This window comes from Trachemys scripta, chromosome 1 (genome assembly GCF_013100865.1).
Source record: "Trachemys scripta elegans isolate TJP31775 chromosome 1, CAS_Tse_1.0, whole genome shotgun sequence".
NCBI classification, from domain to species: domain Eukaryota; kingdom Metazoa; phylum Chordata; order Testudines; family Emydidae; genus Trachemys; species Trachemys scripta.
Window position 1 is genome coordinate 237,109,792 of NC_048298.1, and position 22,980 is coordinate 237,132,771.

General features: G+C 39.0%; 1 protein-coding gene across 1 annotated transcript in view; it reads right to left on the bottom strand.

Annotated features, from left to right (window-relative positions):
- CDC16 (cell division cycle 16) overlaps positions 1–22,980 on the bottom strand; it is a 67,980-nt gene that overhangs the window by 28,254 nt on the left and 16,746 nt on the right. Inside the window, exons 10-15 of the mRNA XM_034758105.1 lie at positions 21,180–21,229; positions 12,539–12,612; positions 10,702–10,827; positions 2,406–2,558; positions 1,580–1,643; positions 318–379 (exon numbers count right to left, since the gene is read on the bottom strand). Of these exons, the coding sequence (XP_034613996.1) occupies positions 318–379; positions 1,580–1,643; positions 2,406–2,558; positions 10,702–10,827; positions 12,539–12,612; positions 21,180–21,229 (529 nt within the window). The remainder of the gene's footprint in view (positions 1–317; positions 380–1,579; positions 1,644–2,405; positions 2,559–10,701; positions 10,828–12,538; positions 12,613–21,179; positions 21,230–22,980) is intronic.

The following is a 22,980-nucleotide window of genomic DNA, read 5'->3' on the forward strand; positions in this document are numbered from 1 at the left end:
AAAATGTAGATCTGAGCACTAATGATTAAAATTTTATCAACTAATAAAATAATTGTAAGACTTAAAATTTTATATAAATTATTGCATATACATGAGGCATCCTCTGTCTGTACACCATGTCCATGTGTAAACACACTGCAAATGAATGTGCACGAACAGATTTAGGTGGCCTCATTCTGATTTACAAGAAGACCCCCTTACATTGCTTTGACAGAATAAAGTCTTATTGCAAATAAGCAATGGGTCCAAGAAGAACAAACTTTTTTCTAACATACCAGGTAAATATAGCTTTAAAACATTTCACATTTTCCACTTACTTGAGCTTTCTGCACACATGTCCTAAGTTGTTCAATAAAGGCTCCCATTTATCAACTGTTACCTGCAAAATAATACATCCAACCTAATGATATCAACCTCACAGCTTTTAATTAAATTCCGTGTGTTCAATTACTAGAGAGAAACCAGCATGTAAATGAACAAGGCAGTTCATTCATGGAGAATGAAAACTTGAAGACAGGCATTTAAAATTCCTTTTATATTAAACAGTTAGCTACATATAATTTTATAGGTAAAATAAGCAAACATGTTGTCCAATGAAACCATTTACTGATTAAAGTGAATCGCCCTCCCCATATTAGTTATCTTTTCCAGGTTCTTCCAGCCCCCATCCCAGTTAAACAGCCCTAAAAATTGCAGTGATAACATTTATTTGGACAAGGTGGCAAACACAAAAATGATGATATCTTTACCTTACAAATTCAATGCCAGCTTTGCACTTTCAAACTTAACCCTTTACTATTTATTAGCACAGCTGGGTTCATCAACAAGCAGTGTAGAAGTGACCCTCAGTAAAACTAGATCTTGACAGAATGATTGCAAATACTAAATATTCCATTTGGCTTTATCCCTTTTCTTCCATGGTCTAAATTTATCTGCTATGAAATAATTAGTCCATTTACTGGCCACACAATGCCAATATCTAAGCTGCCAAAATCCTTAAATTCCTTTCTGGTCACGGTGTTTAGCTTATGCTCTTAAGCATCAGAAGAAGAGCTGTAACTTTACCACAGATACCGTAACTACAAACTCTATTCTTATTCCTATGCATGTCTAAGCATTTTTTTAAAAACTAAGATATCTGAATCAATACCTTGCTGTACTGAGCTTTATATGTGATTGGAGAATTCATATGGGATGGAGCATAGTCTAACAGTTTAGGCACACAACTGGGAGTCAGATCTGGATTCTGCTAACAGCTTTGCCACAGGCATGTAGGAATACATTTTAAATCTGTTACTTTTTAATTTCAGCTGAAGGCTTGTTGTTCTAGGTATTGGAAAGGGTAAAAAGGATGTCTGATAAGCATGATGTAAAAATATGAAAACACTGGATGGCAGAACTTAATGATAATAGGCTAAGGTTTTAAGTCACAGTCTATATCATGAGGGTGGACAATGTCTCAGAACTTACTGCATTTATTCTAACAATCCAATTACATAATGCAATATAATATGAGAACCTGCAGTTTTAATAAATAGTTCATTGACATAAAATTAAGTACGCATTAATTAAAAATTACCTCATTCCCAATAGCTTTAATTTTCTCTAAAGCGTCAAGGAACCACTTTTCTGCAGTTTTCCAGCTAAAATAAAAAAAAAACGTTACTGGAATTACCAACAAAGTATCTATCACACAGTTTACATTCAAAAGTCCCTTCTTAATGACAAAGCTGAATAAGCTATGTTAGAAAGAGAGAAAAGTTATCTTTTACACTATTTATGCACAGATAAATTCATTCACATTGATTAAATGGTGAAATACAAGCAGTTGTGACAAACATCTTGCACACATAGGTGCATGATCTTAAAGCCAAACTACAGAGCAAAAATTAAAATGGAGTACAGCCCAGAAACATGTTAAGTGTTCCCAATAACCAGGCTATGGATAACAATCAAAACCGTAACCTTATACACCTTTTGAAAATTTGTTCCCTTCTCTGGAATCATCTTGGTACTTCCCAATTTGCCAAAAACAAAGAATGCTTCATTGTATGACATTACAAATACCATTTCAATACATGGAATCTCCTGCACAAATGAATACCTCATGTGATGACTGGCTGTTCTATATGTGCCTCATTCCCAAGTATCAATTCTTTCCCGACTCAATCCTTAAAACATCAAACCAGATAAAATACCCTATTAGAAGAGAAACTAATTTGATAAGTAAGAGTTTAGGGTGAATACTAACTAACTAGAATCATAAGCAATTTCTTGTTCTGTAGCTCAAAATGGCTTATTATTAGATTATTATATAAAAACAAAATATATGCTACTACATTACATTTAGGAAAAGAATATAGATTAGTAGTATTGTCTTTCTTTATCTTCTTTTGCAAACTTACTCTCCATTTTGAAATGCAACCACTCCAACTTCATGCATAACAAAAGGATCCTCAGGTGCAATGCTTAGGGCTTGGCTGAAAAATCTTTCAGCTAATTTTGAATTGTTAGTCAAACCATATTCTAGTCCAATATAGAGCATCGGCAAATGACAGCTGTAAAAAATAAGGAAAAAAAGGAAGTTTCATATATTTGCTTGATGTAAATATTTAATAATTTGCAGAAATCTTAAAAGCATTTAATTGTATGATACTTTATAAGTATACCATTAAAAAAAACTTTAAATAAAAAAAAAAAATTAAAAAGAACAGTTACTTACCTGACAGTAACTGATTCTTTGAGATGCTCTCACATGAATCCCACTTATAGCGTCCATGTGCCCCAGCACAAGAGTTCAAAACATTTTCACTAGCAGTGTCCAGTAGGTGTTGCACATGTGCCCTTTAGGTGCCAGGGCATAAAGGGGGCAGCGACAACAATCACCACTCAGTTCCTTCGCTGACCAAAATCCTCATTCATAAGACTGAACTGCAAAGATGGGTTGTGGGATGCACATGTGCAGAACATCTTGAAGAACAGTAGTTACTATTAGCTAAGTTACCTTTCTTTCTTCTTTGAGCTACTGGACATGTGGATCCCACTTATGGTGATAAGCTAGCAATCATTTTTTAAAGGAGGTGGGAGCTAAGAAAAGAGATTGCAACGGTTCTTCCAAAACGGGCATCAGATTTTGAAGTGGTGACTAACAAATGACATTTTGGAAACATATACACTGAAGACGAGGTAGCCATTCTACATATTTCCAATACTGGAACCTGACTTAAGCATGCTATTGATGTAGCTTGCACTCTGATGGAGGACTCTTCTAATATCATAAGCAGTTCTAATACAATTGGATACCCATTTTGGAAGTCTTTATGATGAAACAGTCATCCCTTTTGAATGATTACCACACAGAACAAAATGTCTTGAAGTTTTACAAAAAGATCTAGTTCTATCTAGGTAATATAACAGCAATCTTCTCAATTCTGAAGTATGTAATTTATATTCAATAGGTGAAGAATGAGGTTTTGGAAAAAAAAACCTGGTGAATGAATGGATATGAAAATCTGATAGTACCTTAAGCATAAAAGATGGATGCAGTCTCATCATTACTCTAGACAGGTGAAAAAGTGTAAATGGAGGATTTATCATTAGGGCTTGTAATTCGCTTATTTTACAAGCTGATGTAATTGCCACCAGAAATGCTACCTTCAGTGATAGCAGAGAAACAGGATAATTTGGGAGATTCAAAGGGGAGGGGAGTGGAGAGAAGAGGGCCCATAAGCAAAAAACCCACTGAATTTAAGTCCCATATTTGAGTGATCTTTCTCACGGGAAGAAAAAACGCGGACAAGCCCTTCCATAAATCTATTCACTGACTGAAGAGAGAAGATTGTACCTTCCTCTACTGGAGGATGAAATACAGATATGGAATGGAATGCTGCCAAATGAACTTTGATTGAAGCAATAGTGCCAAGTGCTTTAAGGATAAGAGTTAATCTAATATTATTGGAATAGAACACTGACATGGAAATTACAGACATGAAATTACAGACTAGTCATCTTAACTTCTTACCTGGAAAGATAGTGGAGCAAATAATCAACAATCAGTGTGCAAACACCTAGTTTGTAACAAGGTGATAAAACAGTCAACGTGGATTTGTCAAGAACAAATCACGTCAAACCAATCTAACAGCTTTCTTTGACAGGATAACCAACATTGTAGATATGGAGGATGTGGTATACCCTGACTTTAATAAGGCTTTTGATAGTGTTTTGCATGACCTTCTCATAAACTAGGGAAATATAGCCTAGATGGAGCTACTATAAGGTGGGTGCATAACTGGTTAGAAAACTGTTACTAGAGAGTAGTTACCAGCAGTTCACAGTGAAGCTGGAAGGGCATATCAAGTGGGGTCCCATAGGGATCAGTCCTGGGTCCAGTTCTTTTGAATATCTTCATAAACAATTTAGATAATGGAATAGAGAGTACACTTATAAAGTTTGTGGGCAGTACCAAGCTGGGAGGGGTTGCAAGTGCTTTGGAGGATAGGATTAAAATTCAAAATAATCTGGACAAACTGGAGAAATGGTCTGAAGTAAATAAGATGAAATTCAATACAGGCAAATGCAAAGTACTCCACTTAGGAAGGAATAATCAGTTGCACACATACAAAATGGGAAATGACTGCCTAGGAAGGAGTACTTCAGAAAGGGATCTGGGGGTTATAGTGAATTACAAGCTAGTGGCACTGTTGTAGCCAGCGTTGCAAGATATTTACGTGCCAGATGCACTGAAGATTCACATGTCCCTTCATGCTTCAACCACCATTTCAGAGGACATGTATCTATACTAATGATGGGTTCTGCTAGATTACAATCCAAAGCAGTGCAGACTGACGCATGTTCATTTTCATTATCTGAGTCAGATGCCACCAGCAGAAGGTTGATTTTCTTTTCTGGTGGTTCGGGTTCTGTAATTTCCGCATTGGAGTGTTGCTCTTTTAAGACTTCTGAAAGCATGCTCCATACCTCGTCCCTCTCAGATTTTGGAAGGTACTTCAGATTCTTAAACCTTGGGTCGAGTGCTGTAGCTATCTTTAGAAATCTCACATTGGTACCTTCTTTGGGTTTTGTCAAATCTGCAGTGAAAATGTTCTTAAAAGGAACATGTGCTGAGTCATCATCCGAGACCACTATAACATGAAATATATGGCAGAATGTGGGTAAAATAGAGCCGGAGACATACAATTGTCCCCTCCAAGGAGTTTGGTCACAAATTTAATTAACACATTTTTTTAATGAGCGTCATCTGCATGAAAGCATGTCCTCTGAAATAGTGGTTGAAGTATGAAGGGACATACGAATGTTTAGCATATCTGGCACATAAATACCTTGTAATGCTAGCTACAAAAATCCCATGCGAACGCCTGTTCTCACTTTATTGTGACATTGTAAATAAGAAGTAGGCAGCAGTATCTCCCGGAAATGTAAATAAAAACTTGTTTTTCTTAGCAATTGGCTGAACAAGTGAGTGGACCTGTAGGCTTTAAAGTTTTACACTGTTTTATTTTTGAGTGCAGTTATGTAACAAAAAAAATAATCTACATTTGTAGGTTGCACTTTCACAATAAAGAGATTGTACTACAGTACTTGTATGAGGTGAATTGAAAAATACTATTTCTTGTATCATTTTTACAGTGCTAATATTTGTAATAAAAATAATATAAAGTGAGCACTGTACACTTTGTATTCTGTGTTATAATTGAAATCAATATATTTGAAAATGTAGAAACATCAAAATATTTAATACATTTCAATTGGTATTCTATTATTTAACAGTGCTATTAAAACTGTGATTAACCGCGATTAAGTTTTTTAATTGCAATTATTTTTTTAAATCGCAATTAATTTATTTGAGTTAATCGCGTGAGTTAGCTGTGATTAATCAACAGCCCTAGTAAATATGCAACCCTTGTCTGCATAGATGGGCTGCAATTACTTGTAGGCACTTTGTAACATCCACCATGCTAATGAAATTTCAAAAGGTGGTATTGAGAATTGATAATGACCCTCCAGAGCCATAAAATGTAGACACTTTCTGTGCATGGGGTGTACTGACACATGAAAATAAGCATCCCGTAGAGGGCAACAAAGTGAGAGCTACCATGCTAAATGTGGCACACTGAATGAACTTGTCGAGGTCCCAAATCTAGAATTGGATGTAAGCTGCCTTTCTTTTTTGGTATGAGGAAATAAGGAGAATTGAAGCCTTTTCCAATAAACTTCTCAGTTACTAACTCTATTGCTCTTAGTTTGATCAGTTCATCTATCGCCTGACGCATGGCATGCTCATGAAAATGGTCCCTGAAAAGGGACTAAGAAGAGGGGTGGAAAGCAGGCAGGGACTGAAACTGAATGGCATAACCATCCCTTATTATTACTTGAAGGACCCATTGCAATGTGGTGATTGCTATCCAAGCCTCCAGCATATAAAATAGATGGAAACCAAAGGGTGTAGTAAAATGTTATACCTCTTTGTGATTTAGTCCAAGATCCTGTTTGTATTCTCAATCTGTTTGTGTGAGTGAGAAATGTATGCATCAGGAAAAGAAAAGGTATGAAGGCCATTGTTATAGCCAGATGGTCAAGAAAGAAGGAGTGAAGAGACTTAAAGGACATCAAAAAATCATCAACACACATCCATAATGAAGGGCAGATTGACGACCCTGAGGTGAAGGCTGGCTCCCCTAAGGACAATTGATTAAATCAGAACAAAGGACAGAATGACCCTCTCGGAGGTGTATTGAAATGTTTACACTAATTAAGAAGTAACCGGTCACAAACTGACACAGCAAAATCAATAGACTTCAACAGAGAAAAAAACCTATAAGAACAGGGTGCTTGGCCATGGGACTTTGGGTTTGTCTTGCCACACTCCAGGAGCATCGGATCGCGACCGAGAAGAGCCCAGCTCCAAACTCGTGCTCAATCTAACTGGCCATTAGATTGACTCGAGCTACAACAGACTGGTAACTATGAACATCACTGGCAGAAGTGTGAGAGAGAGAGAGAGTGTGTGTGTCATATTCTAACTGTTGTATTCTCAACAAATGCTGTGTATTTGCCTTCCTCTATAAAGATCCATTGTGCTTTGTATGAGCATAACATATATGTGTCCCTAGAATTATTTTCTTTCCATCCATGTGATTTCCTTCTTAGTGGTGGACTCCTGTCAGAGTCTGCAGAGGAGTCAGTCTTTGGATGAAGAAACTTCTAATGCAGAAGTCTTGACAGCAGACTGAAGGATTTGAGTGGGACTCAAATTCTTAATTGTACTGCTGTGCTGGTTCACATAAATTTTCATTATAGATACGCTTGCTTCTTTTTTGAAGAGGGGATCTGTCTGGTATCAAGATCAGGAAAACCTCCATGAGTGGTGACTCAGGTTCTGGAATGACCCTGAGGTCATTAGTTGTAAGAGGTCCCTACAGTGAGGCACTGTAGATGCCTCTCTACTTTGAACCTTCCTTTAGAGCTGAAACTGCTGGTTGTAATTCAAAGATGCCAATGCCGACAAGGGAAGCACTGTATAAGTCTGTCCTCACTGTGATGCTAAGAATGACAGTGCTGCTGAAGCCGGTGCCAAAAAGGAAGAAGGCAGATGTCTGTGAATTCTTTTTCTCTTGGGATCTTTTAGATGAAGAAGCAGGTTTCTGTACCAGTTCTGTAATGCAGTGCAACATGGTAGGTCTCAGACCCACTCTTTCCTGCACCGACAGTAATGGCTCCCTTCAACAGTTCCTCTTCTCTCTCGGCACCAGCAGTAAGGGCTCCTTTGAAGACCTCTTCTTTGCTCCTGCCACTGGAGACAGGCTTCGCGCCAGGAAACTGACTTAGGGTATGTCTACCCTATCGCTGCAACAGTAGCGCTGCAGCTACTTTCTTGTAGACACTTCCTACATTGATGGACGGTGTTTTCCCGTCGATGTAGGTAATCCCCCTCTCCAAGAGGCTGTAGTTAGGTCGACCGAAGAATCTTTCCATTGACTTCTAGTGTCTATGCCAGGGGTTAGGGCGACATAACTACAGTGTTCAGGGCATGAAATTTTTCACAGCCCTAGGCAACTGTGGCTAGATCAACTTAGGTGTAGACCAGGCCTTTAGAGTCATTCAGTCCTCTAACAACGGGGGTCCCTGCCTCCTCTGATTGACCTTTCTGAATCTCATCTTTTTAAATGCTGCTGAATTAGCTGTCACATTTCTGGTGACAGGAGCATTGGTGAGATAAGCTGTGAAAACAGAAGCCTCTGTACCAAGTTCATGCTCTGTGTCAGACATAGCTCTCATGGACTTTTCCATAAGAAAAAGCTGAACTGCCTCTCCTTTTGTGTGTGCTTCTTGAAGGACTTACAAATGACACACTTAGCAACGATATGTTGCTCAACCAGACAGTAAAGGCGCCTGTCGTAGGTGTCAGTCACAAGAACAACCCCCCTACAAAGGGACCTGTCTTGAAGCCCAGAGATTTGGGCTCTGCCATAAATTGCTTTTTTCCCTATACCTACTGCAAACAAGCTAATTTAAACAGTAACAAGTGCACTAACCTACTACCTATAAACAAATTAACTACCAACTATCAGATTAAATGCTAAGTAACAAGATTACTACAAAGGGACACTTATGTTGTTACAACTCACTGCCTAAGGCAGTTGGGGTTGCTGTGCCCTTTATGCCCTGTGAGGGTGCAGCAGGGAGGCATACAGTGCGCATGGACCACTGCTACTGGACACTGCTAGTGAAAATGTTCCAAATATCTATACTGGGGCACATGGACGCTAAATGGGATCCAAATATGCAGTAACTCAAGGAAGAATATGTATTATGTAACACTACATGAAATAGATTCTAAATGAAGTATTAATCTGAAGAGTACCTTAAAGGGAAAATATTTAGTAAAAAGTTAATTCTAATGTTTACTAGTATTTTAGCCTAGACATGTGTATTTCCCTTTCCTATCCCCAAGTTAATTCTGAGTTTAATCCAGTTCTGCTTCTTCACCTATAAACTGAAAAGAAAGATAACTGGACTTTAATGACAAGCTAGGTAGTAACACTATCTAAACTTTTAAACTGTAAGCAATAATCAAATACAAATGATGAATTCAACAAGCAGAAGCATAATGGAACACTACTTATAATCTTTTTCCTCCCTTGTTTTCAACATAAGAACAGCCATATTGGGTCAAACCAAATGTCCATCTAGCCCAGGATCCTGTCTTACGCCAGTGGCCAATGCCAGGTGCCCCAGAGGGAATGAACAGAACAAGTATTCATCAAGTGATCCATCCCTTGTCGCCCATTCACAGTTTCTGGCAAACAGAGGCTAAGGACACCATCCCTCCACATCCTGGCTAATAGCCATTGATGGACCCTATCCTCCATGAATTTATCTAGTTCTTTTTTGATCCCTGTTATAGTCTTGGCCTTCACCACATCCTATGGCAAGGAATTCCACAGGTTGACTGTGCATTGTGTGAAAAAATACTTTCTTTTGTTTTAAACTTGGTGTCTATTAATTTCATTTGGTGACCCCTAGTTCTTGCATTATGAGGAGTATAAAACACTTCCTTATTTACTTTCTCCACACCAGTCATGATTTTATAGACCTCAATCATATCCCCCTTTAGCCGTCTCTTTTCCAGACTGAAAAGTCCCAGTCTTTTTACTCTCCTCATATGGAAGCCGTTCCTTACCCCTAATAATTTTTGTTGCCCTTTTCTGAACCTTTTCCAATTCCGATATATTTTTTTTGAGATGGGGCGACCACATCTGCACACAGTATTCAAGATATGGGCATACCATGGATTTAGAGAGAGGCAATATTATATTTTCTGTCTTATTATCTATCCCTTTCTTAATGATTCCCAACATTCTGTTAGCAGTTTTCACTGCCACTGCACATTGAGTGGATGTTTTCAGAGAATTATCCATAATGACTCCAAGAACTCTTTCTTGAGTGATAACAGCTAATTTAGACCCCATCATTTTATATTTATAGTTGGGATTACGTTTTCCAATGTGCATTACTTTGCATTTATCAGCATTGAATTTCATCTGCCATTTTGTTGCCCAGTCACCCAGTTTTGTGAGGTCCTTTTGTAATTCGTCACAGTCTGCTTTGGACATAACTATCTTGAGTAGTTTTGTATCATCCTCAAATTTTGTCACCTCACTGTTTACCCCTTTTTCCAGATCATTTATGAATATGTTGAATAGGACTGGTCCCAGTACAGACCCCTGGGGGACACTACTATTTACCTCTCTCCATTCTGAAAACTGACCATTTATTCATACTCTTTGTTTCCTATCTTTTTACCAGTTACTGATCCATGATAGGACCTTCCCTCTTATCCTATGACAGCTTACTTTGCTTAACAGCCTTTGGTGAGGGATCTTGTCAAAGGCTTTCTGAAAATCTAAGTACACTGTATCTACTGGATCACGCATGTCCATATGCTTGTTGACTCCCTCAAAGAATTCTAGTAGATTGATGAGGCATGATTTCCCTTTACAAAAACCATGTCAACTCTTCCCCAACAAATCATATTCATCTAAGTGTCTGATAATTCTGTTCTTTACTGTAGTTTCAACTAGTTTGCCTGGTACTGAAGTTTCCATTTGAGTTATTGTCTTAAGTATATTTTTATCAATGAAAAATATATATATAAAATGGTATAGTCTACTTTTGACATACCCTTTCATCAGCTGTGCTGCTGTGAAGTAAGCAGCCATTGCTTGGTCATGCTCACTCTCAACTGCAAATGAATGTCCATATGCTATCCAAGCTGGTCCATAGGTTCTCTCAAGTGTAGTGGCTTTGCTAAAAAACACACACACACACACACACACAAAATCAGACCAACACATTATAACTACATCTGAAATTCATTATATTCCTCTTATTGGAACACTTAAGCAGTAAGCCTGCTGAAGTATAAATAGTCTGTGTACTCATGTATATATTTAATAAATTTGTAGTAAACTAATGAGTGTTTAATAAAGAATTTTGTCTCTAAACAATATACTGGTGAAAGCTTATCTTTTGACACACATTATTTGACATTTAAGAGAATGTATTATTCTCATTTTCTAAACTGATTTTAGCAAATTTCTAAACTATATTATTTAGATAGTGTTGTTAAGTGTGCATAGTGAAACACCAAAGGTAAATTGAGGAACTAAATCCTTACTGCAAGGAACTAAATTTAATGGTGTGAATGCATGCAAAAGAGGTATATGGTTTTTATATCTACACATAAATCTTAAAGACACCAACAAAAAGCGAACAGAAAAACAACTACATTATATTACAAAATCTCTCTCTATTCATGCAGTGTAAACAATGTAAAACATGTTAAAGTGGAAAATGGTAATGTCAAATTATGAAGTTTCTGTTGTAGTTAGGCCATGTCTACACTAGCACTTATGTTTGCAAAACTTTTGTCACACAGGGATTTGAAAAAAATCACCCGAGTAACATATGTTTTGCTAGCATAAGCGCTCACGTGCACCAGCACTATATCGGCGAGAGATGCTCTCCCGCTGACATAGCAACCGCCACTCATTAAGCTGGTTTTATTATGTCGACGGGAGAGCTCTCCCCCATCGGCATAACACAGCTGTACCAATACAGCTGTGCCTCTGTAAGCTTGTAAGTGTAGACATAGTCTGTGGGTGGAAATATTGCCTATGTGACTGCAAAAGTCCGGGCTTGCCTAAGGCAAGCCTATTATTCTCCATTCCAGATAGCTGCCCTGCCTGGGAAAGAAAGTGTTTGACACTTCTTTGAAGGACTGTCACCAAAAAGCCATCAAAACTGCAATTTAGGGTCATCATCTGCCAACTACTGACCCATAGCCATGGAACAATAGTGTCCATACACAAGAGCCCACAAGAAGGGGGCAAGCATGACTGGAGTGTCTGGAGCTTCTCAATTTCAGCACATGGCACAGAGATTGAGGCCCTATTTAAGAGCAGAGACTCTGTGAACAGAGCCAACCATCACCACAAGAAAGACACGAAGGAAAGAGGAGGCTGAAACACTGATACATTTCAGACTCACAGAAGAGGTGACATCAGAGATGGGGAAGATGCATCTCAGGCCTTTGTTATTTTCATCAGACAAGATGTCTAAGCTTGAAAGTATGCTCTAGAGTTCCAGAGCATCACTAAAATTAGAACCAGTTAGAAGCACATGGGACCCAGTGACTGGGTTCATTTGCAATGGGAGAGTGACTATATCCCCCATATGAGGCCAGTTTGTAACAAAACATTTTTGATTGATTGCCATATCAAAGGATTGCCATATCTAATTGCCATATCAAAGAAAGGGTAAACACAGGGGACATACAGCAGCCAGGATTCCTAGGTTTCTGTAATTACATTTATTTACAATGAACAGCTCTTGTGTAACACTTTTATAGTTAACTATTCTTTATTTGAAAATTAAATCCTGAATAATATTGACCTAACAAGTCATAAGCAACACAATAATAAATCTAATATTATTGGATATGAAATTAAGCTTTTACCTGAGATATCTTCTGGCATGTTCATTTTTGTGACCGACCATGAGATAATAACATCCTACCGCAAACCATGAGACCTAAACATCAATGTCAAAAGAACAATACTAAGAGTACAGCAGATGACCAAAATGATATATCTACAAATAATGATACAGGACAGGGAACAGAGAGCATTCAGAGAAGTTACAATATTTTGCCTGAAGTCATCACTCTCAGAGTTTCAAATTATTATAGCAGCATCTATTAGCATAGCTAGACCTATTACCATTATAAACAGTTTTGAATGTTTTGCAACTCATCCATTTAAAGCCTTACCTAAAATAGGGCTCAAAATGAGTTAAGACACTATGTTTATACATGGAATAAGAGGGCCACACATGGAGTTAAAAGGAAAACTTCATGTGCAGACTAGCCCTTAGAAAAAATGGAAAGGAGGGAAAAATAATCCTGAATGTATTCTATTTTTCTCCCAACTATTATAACTTGGTCGAAGATTTACAGGGTGGTATTCAAAGGCACCAACTGTAAATCACTTTCAGTGAGTATTAAGCACTTAACTAACGCCAACAGTCATTTGCCACTGATGTCTTTGAATACTCTCTTAGGCTACGACTACATTTAGCTGTAGCACTTCAGTGTAGATGCTTAGGCTCGGTCTACACTACAAAGTTAATTTGACATAAGCCATCTTGCGTTGACCCAGTTGTGCATGTGTCTATGCTTAAATTTGCCTCCCTCCGCTGCAAGTGCCCTGCTACAGCAACACAGTAACACCATCTCCCCGAGCAGCACTGAGCCAAGTACTCAGATCGATGCAGCGAAAATGCAGATACTGCGTTATTTATGTTGACCTTAACAGTCTTCCAGCACCTGTCCCACAATGCCAGATACTGACCACTCTGGTCATAATTGTGAACTACACTGCCCAGGGGTCACAGAGACTAGAAGACCTGCCTCCCCTTTAAAGCCCTGCAATTTTTTGTAATGTCTTTTCCTGATTGTCCAGCTTGGCAAGCACATTTAGCAGCTCCCCATTGTTGTGTGCAACTGCCAAGCTAACCCTGCTGGCTTCATGCTCCAGATGCACTCCGGCTTGGAGCAGACAGGAGATATTAGATCTGGACCTGTGGGAAGAAGAGATTGTGCAAGCACAGCTACAGACCAGCCATAGAAACATGGATGTTTATGAGCAGATTGCAGGAGAAGTGGTACAACAGGGACCAGCAGCAGTGGTGTGTGAATGCAAAAGGATCTGAGTCAGGCATATCAGAAAGCCAGGCAGGCCAGCAGTCACTCCAATGCTGTGCCGCAGACCTGTTGCTTTTACAAAAAGCTGCATGCCATATTTGGCAGAGATCCCACCACCACTGTGGATACTTCCGAGGAGGCCAAGCCACAGGCCACTGGCATGAACAGTGAGGGGAATTGGGGACATGCAACCGGGGGGGGGGGTCCATCTATGCCACGAGCCAGGACCTGTCTGAGACTCTACCACAGTCCAGTCAGTCCCAGCAGTCGAGCACTGGCAGGAATATCAGATGTGTAATTGTATTTCCATTGCAATGATGTACTGATGGCACCCTGAAATTAACAAGTTACAGCTATTGACTTTTCATTAATTTACTCTTGCAAGAGGTGATAGATGATATAACGAAGAGAGGTAGCGTTATCTGCTTTTCATTCTCCTGTAGTTAGGCAGGGGGCCATGCAGAGCAGTTTATATACACAGAAATATCCCTTGAATCCTCTTGAGAGATCTCAATGGAGCTTTTGTGAAGGTACTTTCCAATCCTCTCCTGAAGGTTTCTTTCTCCACAACAGGACACTTTCCCATGCCAGTCAGTGATGGCTTCGATAGCACCATTGCAATATGCAGGCTAGCAGCATACGCGCCTGGGCAGCTTCGGGACACCAGCAGCAGCTGTGCTCCCTGTGCCCTTGTTTCCCTCAAGAGTAAGATATCAGCTACAAGCCCCACTGCCTGTGGAAAATGGTACCAGTATTCAGTACCACTGCCCTATACTCAGTTGAATGCAACAGAGCAATTCCCTCCTCATTTCCCTCACCCCTGGCAGGCTATATGCACCATGGCTGGTGCTGAGAGTTGTACCATGCACAAGCACTCCAAAGCAGAAGTGTCAATAAGCATGTCTTGTTTAAAACTTTAGGGGAGAAAGGGAAGGGAGTTCTGAATCATAACTTTCACTTTCTGTTATGACTATATCTCTGTGTTTTATCTACAGCTGCTGCCACTGTGGTTTTGAGGGATTTCTCCTCCACACGCACAGAACACCTGAGCTAGATAAGGAGGAGAAAGAAGAGGACTCTGGATACCATGTTCAATGAGGTACTTCAAGACAGTGCTTTATCAGGCTATTAGCAAAAGAGCCTGGACGGTGAATATTGCAGACGCCTGGAGAAGGAAAGAGTGGACAGGAGAAAGGCCTAGGAGTCCCAGCAGGAAAAGAAGAGGGAGATGTACCAGGACATAATGGGATTTCTCTGGCACCAAACACAGATGCTGCAGACTCTTAGTCTCACTTAGCAATCCATGGAGAATTCCTGTAAAGCACCACCCTTCATACCGCCTCAACATTCCACATGCTATCAGGGGCTGCATCCCTCCTCCTACCACTCTATCCCAGGGGGACATTAAGGACAACCATAGCTTCACGCACACTGACCTGTGAAAGCCATAGTTGCCGTATGTGGACATAAGCAATCCCTTGTTAAATTCTGTTCCATTAATTTATTGCATGTTTAATGTATTGGATTTTAAATTGCACCATTTTTATTTTGCACTGGTTTTCTTACTGAATAAAAGTCTATTATTTGGAAAATAATTTATCTTTATTAATTCACAACATATGCTGCAGAGTGCTTAGCAATTCTGAAAGCACCTAATCACTTGTTACAGTACAGTGTGACAACCATTAGGATCCATGACAAACAGTCTAATAATCATAAATGTACAGCAAGCACTGCAAAATTAATAGGTGCATTGACAGTGTTACATTCATAGATATAAAGCAAGCACCACACAATTCCTAACAGGCCTCAAAACAGCAAGGCCAGGTAGAGCACAGCAGACCACAACATATTACTGTGGCTCAATGTTAAAGCGGTCTTTAAAAGCCTCCCTGAGCCATAAAGTTCTGTGCTGAGCTCTTCTAATAGTCCTTGTGTTTGGCTGTTCAATCTCAGCAGGTAGCAGCTCTAACTCCATCCTCTAACCCGGCAGTAACTTTCCCCCCTTTGTTTCACAGATACTATGCAGAGCAGGCAGCTATAACTATTTGAAGTTTTTTTTCCACTGAGATCCAATCTTGTGAGTAAACAACAGCGTCCCTTCAATCTACCAAAAGCACATTCAACTGTTATTCTGCTCTTGCTGAGCCGGTAGTTGAATCTTTCCTTGATGCTGTCGAGGTGGCCAGTATTTGGCTTCATGAGCCAAGGGAGCAAGGGGTATGCTAGGATCAGGATCACTGATCACTACTGACATTTCAATATTACCAATGGTAATCTGCTGGTTGGGAAAGAAAGTCTCTGCTTGTAGCTTTCTGAACAGTCTTGTGTTCTTAAAGATGTGAGCATCATGCACCTTTCCTGAGCAGCCAACACTGATGTTGGTGAAGCATCCTCAGTGATGCAACAAAGCTTGCATAACCAAAGAAAATTAGCCCTTTTTGTTGATATACACTGTGGAAAGATGGTCTGGTGCCAAAATAGGGTTGTGTGTGCCATCTACTGAGCCACTGCAGTTTAGGAACCCCACTGCTGCAAATCCATCCATGATGTCCTGCACATTGCTGAGAGCCACAAATCCTGTGTAGTAGGAAACTATTAATGGTCCTGCACACTCGCATGACAACAGCCCAGGCAGTGGATTTTCCAACTCCAAAATGGTTTCTCACTGACCGGTAGCAATCCAGCATCGCAATTTCCACAGCGCAATCACCATTTGCTTCTCCACTGTCAGTGCAGCTCTCATCCTGCATCCCAGTGCTGAAGGGCTGGGGTGAACTCAGCATTTAGGAATGTGGCTTTGTGCATTCGAAAGTTATGCAGCCACTGCTCATCATCCCAAGCCTGCATAACAATTTGATCCTACCAGTCAGTGCTGCTTTCTTGGGCCAGGAGCAGTGTTCCAGCAGCAGCAGCTGCTCTGGGAATGCCATCAACGACCTTGAATTGGTTCTCACTATGTCCCATGGCAATCTACCCTTCAAGAAATCGTCATGTTCCCTGCTGATTCTGTTGCTCTTATGGCTCTGGAAATACTGGAGGATCATGGGTCCTGTGCTTGGAATGCTTATGACAATAAGCTGTGCTGGTTCCATGTTTTCTGTCTGCCATCCTTTGAAAGGAGAAAGGCCACAAGGGTTCATGGGATTTTTAAAAAAGATGGAAAAATTATGAGATATGGATGACATTATGGGATGGAAAACGTTGCACACTGGAAAGTTGACCCCTTCCTCCCAGTCACCCTGTGCAATTCATTTCTGCCCATCATGTGCTGCTAAAACTTCCCAAAATACAGTGTGCAGGAGGGTAGTTGTATACTGGGATACCTACCCATGGTGCACCGCGCTGTGCATTGACATAAGCACTCATGGTGAGTGCATTCAGGGCCGACACAAGGAGCCAAGTATGCACATGCACAAGTGATACACTAAATGCAGCAGCTTTACGCCGGTGTAACTTGCATCAACCAAAGTTTGTAGTGTAGACATTGCCACTATCTAGTGATAGGAGGGGTTCTCCCATTGCTGTAGATAATCTACCTCCCCCAGAGGCAGTAGGTAGGCCAACAGAAGAATTCTTCTGTCAACCTAGCATTGTCTACACCGGGGATTAGGTCGATTTAACTACGACTCTCCAGGATGTGGATTCTTCACACCCTTGAGAAATGTAGCTATATCAATGTAACTTTTTAGTGTAGACCAGCCCTCAGTGTTTGAAAAAGGAAGAAAGAAAGAGAAGGAATTTTGTAAGTACTTAGTTTATGACATGAATTCATTTTATTTTAATTTCAAAAAAATTTTAAGGCTTGAACATCTCAACTGACTTTCTTGGAAAAATGGCCTCTGCACATGCACATCAAGTATATATCCCTAACTGTCTTACCTAAGAGGTTAGCAATATATAACAATGAAATCATAACATATTCATTGATATTTTAACAGGTTCAATGAACCCTCAATTCAGATGCAACAACAGAATTGTGTTGCACAATATACAAATTACAACAATTCAATCAACATTATAACTGAACAGAATAGAAAGAGCACCTTTTTGTATGTGTTAAATGTGGTGGCAGTTACAGTCACTGCAAGAACCAGACTTAGTAATAACTAAAGGTTATAATTCAACATGCTCATAAGGACCACTAGTGTAAGGGTGCCACCTCATGTTTTCAGTTATGGGATATACCCTGGCACCAAGCCTCAGGAATCTTTTAGAAAAGCAATGGTTGCTGGGAATGCATCCTTGAACATGCAAAGCAGAGGTTATAAGAAGCCAGAGAAATCCCAATCACTGTCTCAGTTCCTTCCGCTAAAGCCCAAAATTATTAAGAAAGCAGAATTCCAAGGAAGAGGCTAGGTGAGCAAGTAGTATGAATACGCAGAATCAACATTTTTGAAGAATCAATTACTAGTAAGTACCCTTTCTTTCATCCTCAAAGTTTCCTTTGCATACTCTCATTGGAGGAAGTCTAACTATACTATTTCCCCATTAATGTTGGTTGAGAAATTCTAATTAAACAAGGATTCCAAAGTAGTCCTTCTAAAGCAAGCATCAGCTCTATGCTCCAAGTCAAAAAGAAAGTGCTGCATAGATATGAACAGAATTGCAAATAGCAGCACTGCAGTTTTCTGTTATGGAATCAGGTCATCTGGCTTAGCCTCAGGAGAGTGAGCCTTAAGACTTAAGTACTGTCACCCCTGCCATGTCTCATTGCTAAGATTAAGATTTTGTCAGTTATTTTTAGTAAAAGTCAGGAGCAGGTCATGGGCTACCCTGAAATTTTGTTTATTGCCCGTGACCTGTCTGTGACTTACTAAAAATAACTGGGACAAAATGGGAAGGTGGAGGGTCCAGAAACCACTGCTGTTATGGCTCTGGGGGTCCCCTGCCACTCCTGGCTATGGCTGGGAGCTGCAGGGGGCCCCCGGCTGGGAGCTGCAGGCCCTTACTAGCTGACAGCTTCAGTCCTGCTGCCCCAGGGCAGAAGCGGAAAATGTCACGGCGATCTCTGGAAGTCACAGAATCTGTGACTTCCGTGACCTCTGTGACATAATCTTAGCCTTACTCATTGCATAATCTAAACCCTTTCAACAGGTTTTGAGTAGAAATGCCATTCCATTTACAAAGCTACAAAAAGTTCTGATGGCTTCCTCCGTACTCTGATACTAGACAAACAGAAATTCAAAGCTGACATCAAGAACATCCAAACTAATTTCCCCATGGATGAGAATGTTTTTGAAATAAAGATGAGAGATTAATAGTCTGATTTAGCTGGAAATCAGACATTATTTTAGACAAGAATTATGAAGGAGCACACAATGCAATATTGTCCCAAGAAATATAGTGAATGAAGGATCAGCCATCAAAGCCTTCAGCTCACTCGCTCTTCTCTCAGAAGTTCTTGTGATTAAAAGTGTTATGTACAGCGACAATCACAATAAAACAGTCTCTCAAAGGTTCAAAATGTGCATCCATTAACTATGTCAGCATTATGTTGAAATCACATATTTGGACAGATTTTTTGAAAGGCATAACTAGTGAAAAAGCATTATCCAGCCCTTTGAGAAAAGTTGTGAGACTAGGATGGCTGAATACTTTCCATTTGTCAATAGGAGAGTACTCTGCCCAGATGGCAGACAGCTGAACTTACACTGACAACAAGAGGATGCTAAAAAACTTCAGACATAATAATAGATGAAATAGAGACAGAATATGGAGACAGGTTGTTATCTGATATCCACAGAGAAAGCCATTTCCATTTCTGGGAGTAACATTCCAATGGCTGACGTTACCTAAAGACTATCCATCTAAAACATTTTATTTTTCTCAAATTAAAAACCAAGAAGAAAAGTTTTCCAGGCACAGATTGAAGGTCCCTTACACATCTGCAACTAGCCAAGCAAAAGCCAGTCAGGAAATTCTGAACTCAGCCTCAAATATTAATTACCAGAAGGGGAGCATTTGCGCCATCTGGAAGGCCAAAAGGTTCCTGGAACTCGACAGCATTGGGTGGAAGTTTGCATCCGACATGTAGAATTATGCAACTGTCACTCTAAAGGAGGACTTTGAATTCTGAGCAGATAAAAAAAAACCCCAGTAATCTAAAATTTAATTAACATTAGATTTGTTTTCTAAAAAAGAGGAAAACTATGATCAATCACGCGATCAAAGAAAGTTGTTTGCTGTGTTGGTCCCAGGATATTAGAGACACATGGTTGATGAGGTAATATCTGTTACTGGACCAACGTCTGTTGGCGAAGCACAAGATTTCGAGCTTACTCAGAGCTGAAGAGGAGCCCTATGTAAGCTTGACTCTTTCACCATCAGACTTTGATCCAATAATAAATATTGTCTGCCTACAAATCAAACCAATGCAACTCAGATTCATAGAAACATACAAAATAAATGTATTTTAAATTCACCAATACCAGTGATGATGGGACATTCTCCACACATTGTGTTTATTTGAATAGTTCTTATATTTGCACAGGTTATGTGCTTAGTTGAAAGAGTATTCGCTGAATACATGAAGCTATATTTATTTCAATGTACCTAGTCACATGCCCAATCATGTATGTGTAGATTCCATCACATAGGTGGAACACTATCTCTATGCACTATTAAAGTTGGTAGTAAGCAGTGAACGGTGTGCATAGTACACCAATTTTCAAACTATGAGAACACTGTTTATAAAACAAACTTATTCAAACGTCTAAAAATCATTGATGCCAAGTTTGACGTTTTAAAAGACAATGCCTTTTCAGTTATCTATTCAAAAAGCATTGGGAACAATTCTATGAAGTGGGGAAAATGTTTTTCTTGCACATATCTCCCCAATAAGGGAGAATGGAGTTTTAAGTGATTAAATCAATTATTTTTTACACAAAGAGTTTTAAACTTCTTAGCCACACCATCTTTTGGAGCATCAGAAGACTCTCACCAACATAAAATGTTGAAGGAATGTCAGTTATGTAATACTTCTGAATATGGGAGGAAAATTCCTCCATGCCTGCTGCAGATAATCATTTTATACTCAGAAGCACGACATTATCTTTTAGTTACTCAAGCTAAAATAATAGTGTTAATAATTGTAAAATGATCTCTCTTTTTTTTAAAATCTAGCTGGAGTACCTGTTTTCATGACCTCCATCAGTGGCAAATTCTACAAACCGAATATATTTTATATTAAGAAATAATTTTTATTCTAAATGGATTGTAAATTTAATCAAATTATGGTACAGGACAAAAAAAGAAATAAATTAACTATTTCCACACTATCATTTCCCGAGTCTGAATTCTGGTTGTTCAAACTGATTATTAAATTACAATTTCTGTTGCTTTTACTTATGCAAAGCTGGAGGAACACACACTATAGGGACCTATAACAACTTACAGGATTATTTGGGTACAAATCCACCAATTTATGAGAAAGATAGAATAGCTCTGTATGGATGAAAAAAAGAAAGAAAATTAAAGCATGTCAAACACTAACACATATTTTGGCCAATACAATTTTCTAAAGTAGTGTTAAATTATCTCAGATTACAAATTGCAAATTAGTATATAAACTCAAACTTTAAAGATAGATACTAAAAATAATTTTACCTTTGACATGTTCATCTTTTTTTCAAAATTTGAAACACTAGAATATTCAGTTATTTTGCAGTTAAACAACAAAAATTGGTTTGTGAAGGGTATATGAGAGAATGTGAACTGTAAACCTGACTTTCTTAGATACCTTTGAAAATCCCAGTTTAAATGCTTCAGTATCTTTAAAGCAACTTAGAATTCCCTCCACAGAACCTGGCACTGGCCACTGTCAGACGACAGGATACTGGGCTAGGTGGAACATTGATCTGACCCAGCATGGCCATTCTTATGTTCTAAATACAGTTATGAACGGTACAATATAATACTGATTGCTACATTTACATTTTCAAAAGTCTTGCAAAATACATCAAAAACTCAAAAGTTAATCTGCCTGTAACTAAAAATAACTAATTATGTTGGTTTGCCTCTAATTGGAACCTTGATAGCATGAACTAACTTAAAACTTCAGAAATGTTGCTTCAAAATTAATATAATAAAATACGCTCAAAAATAAAAGCTAAAAAAGTTAAACAACTGAATCTAGAGTTCTTACTTTTTTTGGTCAAAATGGTGCTACTTAGTAAAGTTTGAATTTTTTTTTTTTTATCATCATTTAATTACTTTAAGAAATCAAACACAGTTCTCTGATGATAAAGCTTATGCGGTGTAACAAGAAATCATACTACATTTTGCATACTGTGTGAGGGCATAATGCATGTTTTCCGGACAAAGTATATAAACTATTGTGCTCCATGATAATGCTCTTCAACATAAAGAGATACTGTTTGCAATATACCTCATGTTTTATGAAAAAAAAAAAAAAAAAAAGTTGGCTCAAGACATACTTGTAGAAAAACAAGACTGCGGGCTACATTTTTGAAAATGGCTGACTATATTGCAACTGCAAAATCTGCGAGCACACCTATTGTACACAAACAAGGGTTAGCACACTAAGGACTTGTCTAGAGAGTTAGCAAGCGACAAGCTGGGATGTAATTCTACAGCATTTAAGTAAGCTGGCACTAACTAGCCAGGTGGACTCTGCTACCATTCAGTAAAAGTTCCCATTCCAAAGAGGAGTAGATCAAAACGCACTAGGAAACTTTTAGTGCATGGTCCATATGGTTACTTAGTACGCAGCACACTCCTGTGTTGTAGATTTATGCCCCAAACTTGGCCCACTCTAGCTATCTGTTCACACAAGCCTTTAATGGCCCACTCATACACATAAATGCCAGCATTTGCGCCAGCATTTCCCAAACTGTCGTCCATTGAGAGACTGCATGTCATTTGATGATGGCTCCTCAGTCTCATATCCAGCTGTTTCCAAAGACCTCCAAGTTCTTCTTTGGAAAGAGCATGGATGACTGTACAAACAGCTGGAAACAAGAATCAGATGTCTAAGCTACACTACTGTTGTAGTTGCCACAGGGATGTTGAGTACTTGTGACCAGCATCTTAACTGAAAGGAGACGAGATCTATGTGATTGTAAATGAGACAGGAGGCAGCTTGTGAAATACTCTCTATTAAGATGAAGTTCACACTATGGAAGTTTGAAAACTTCTGGCATACGCAATACATATGCTTATGTATTTTGTGGTTC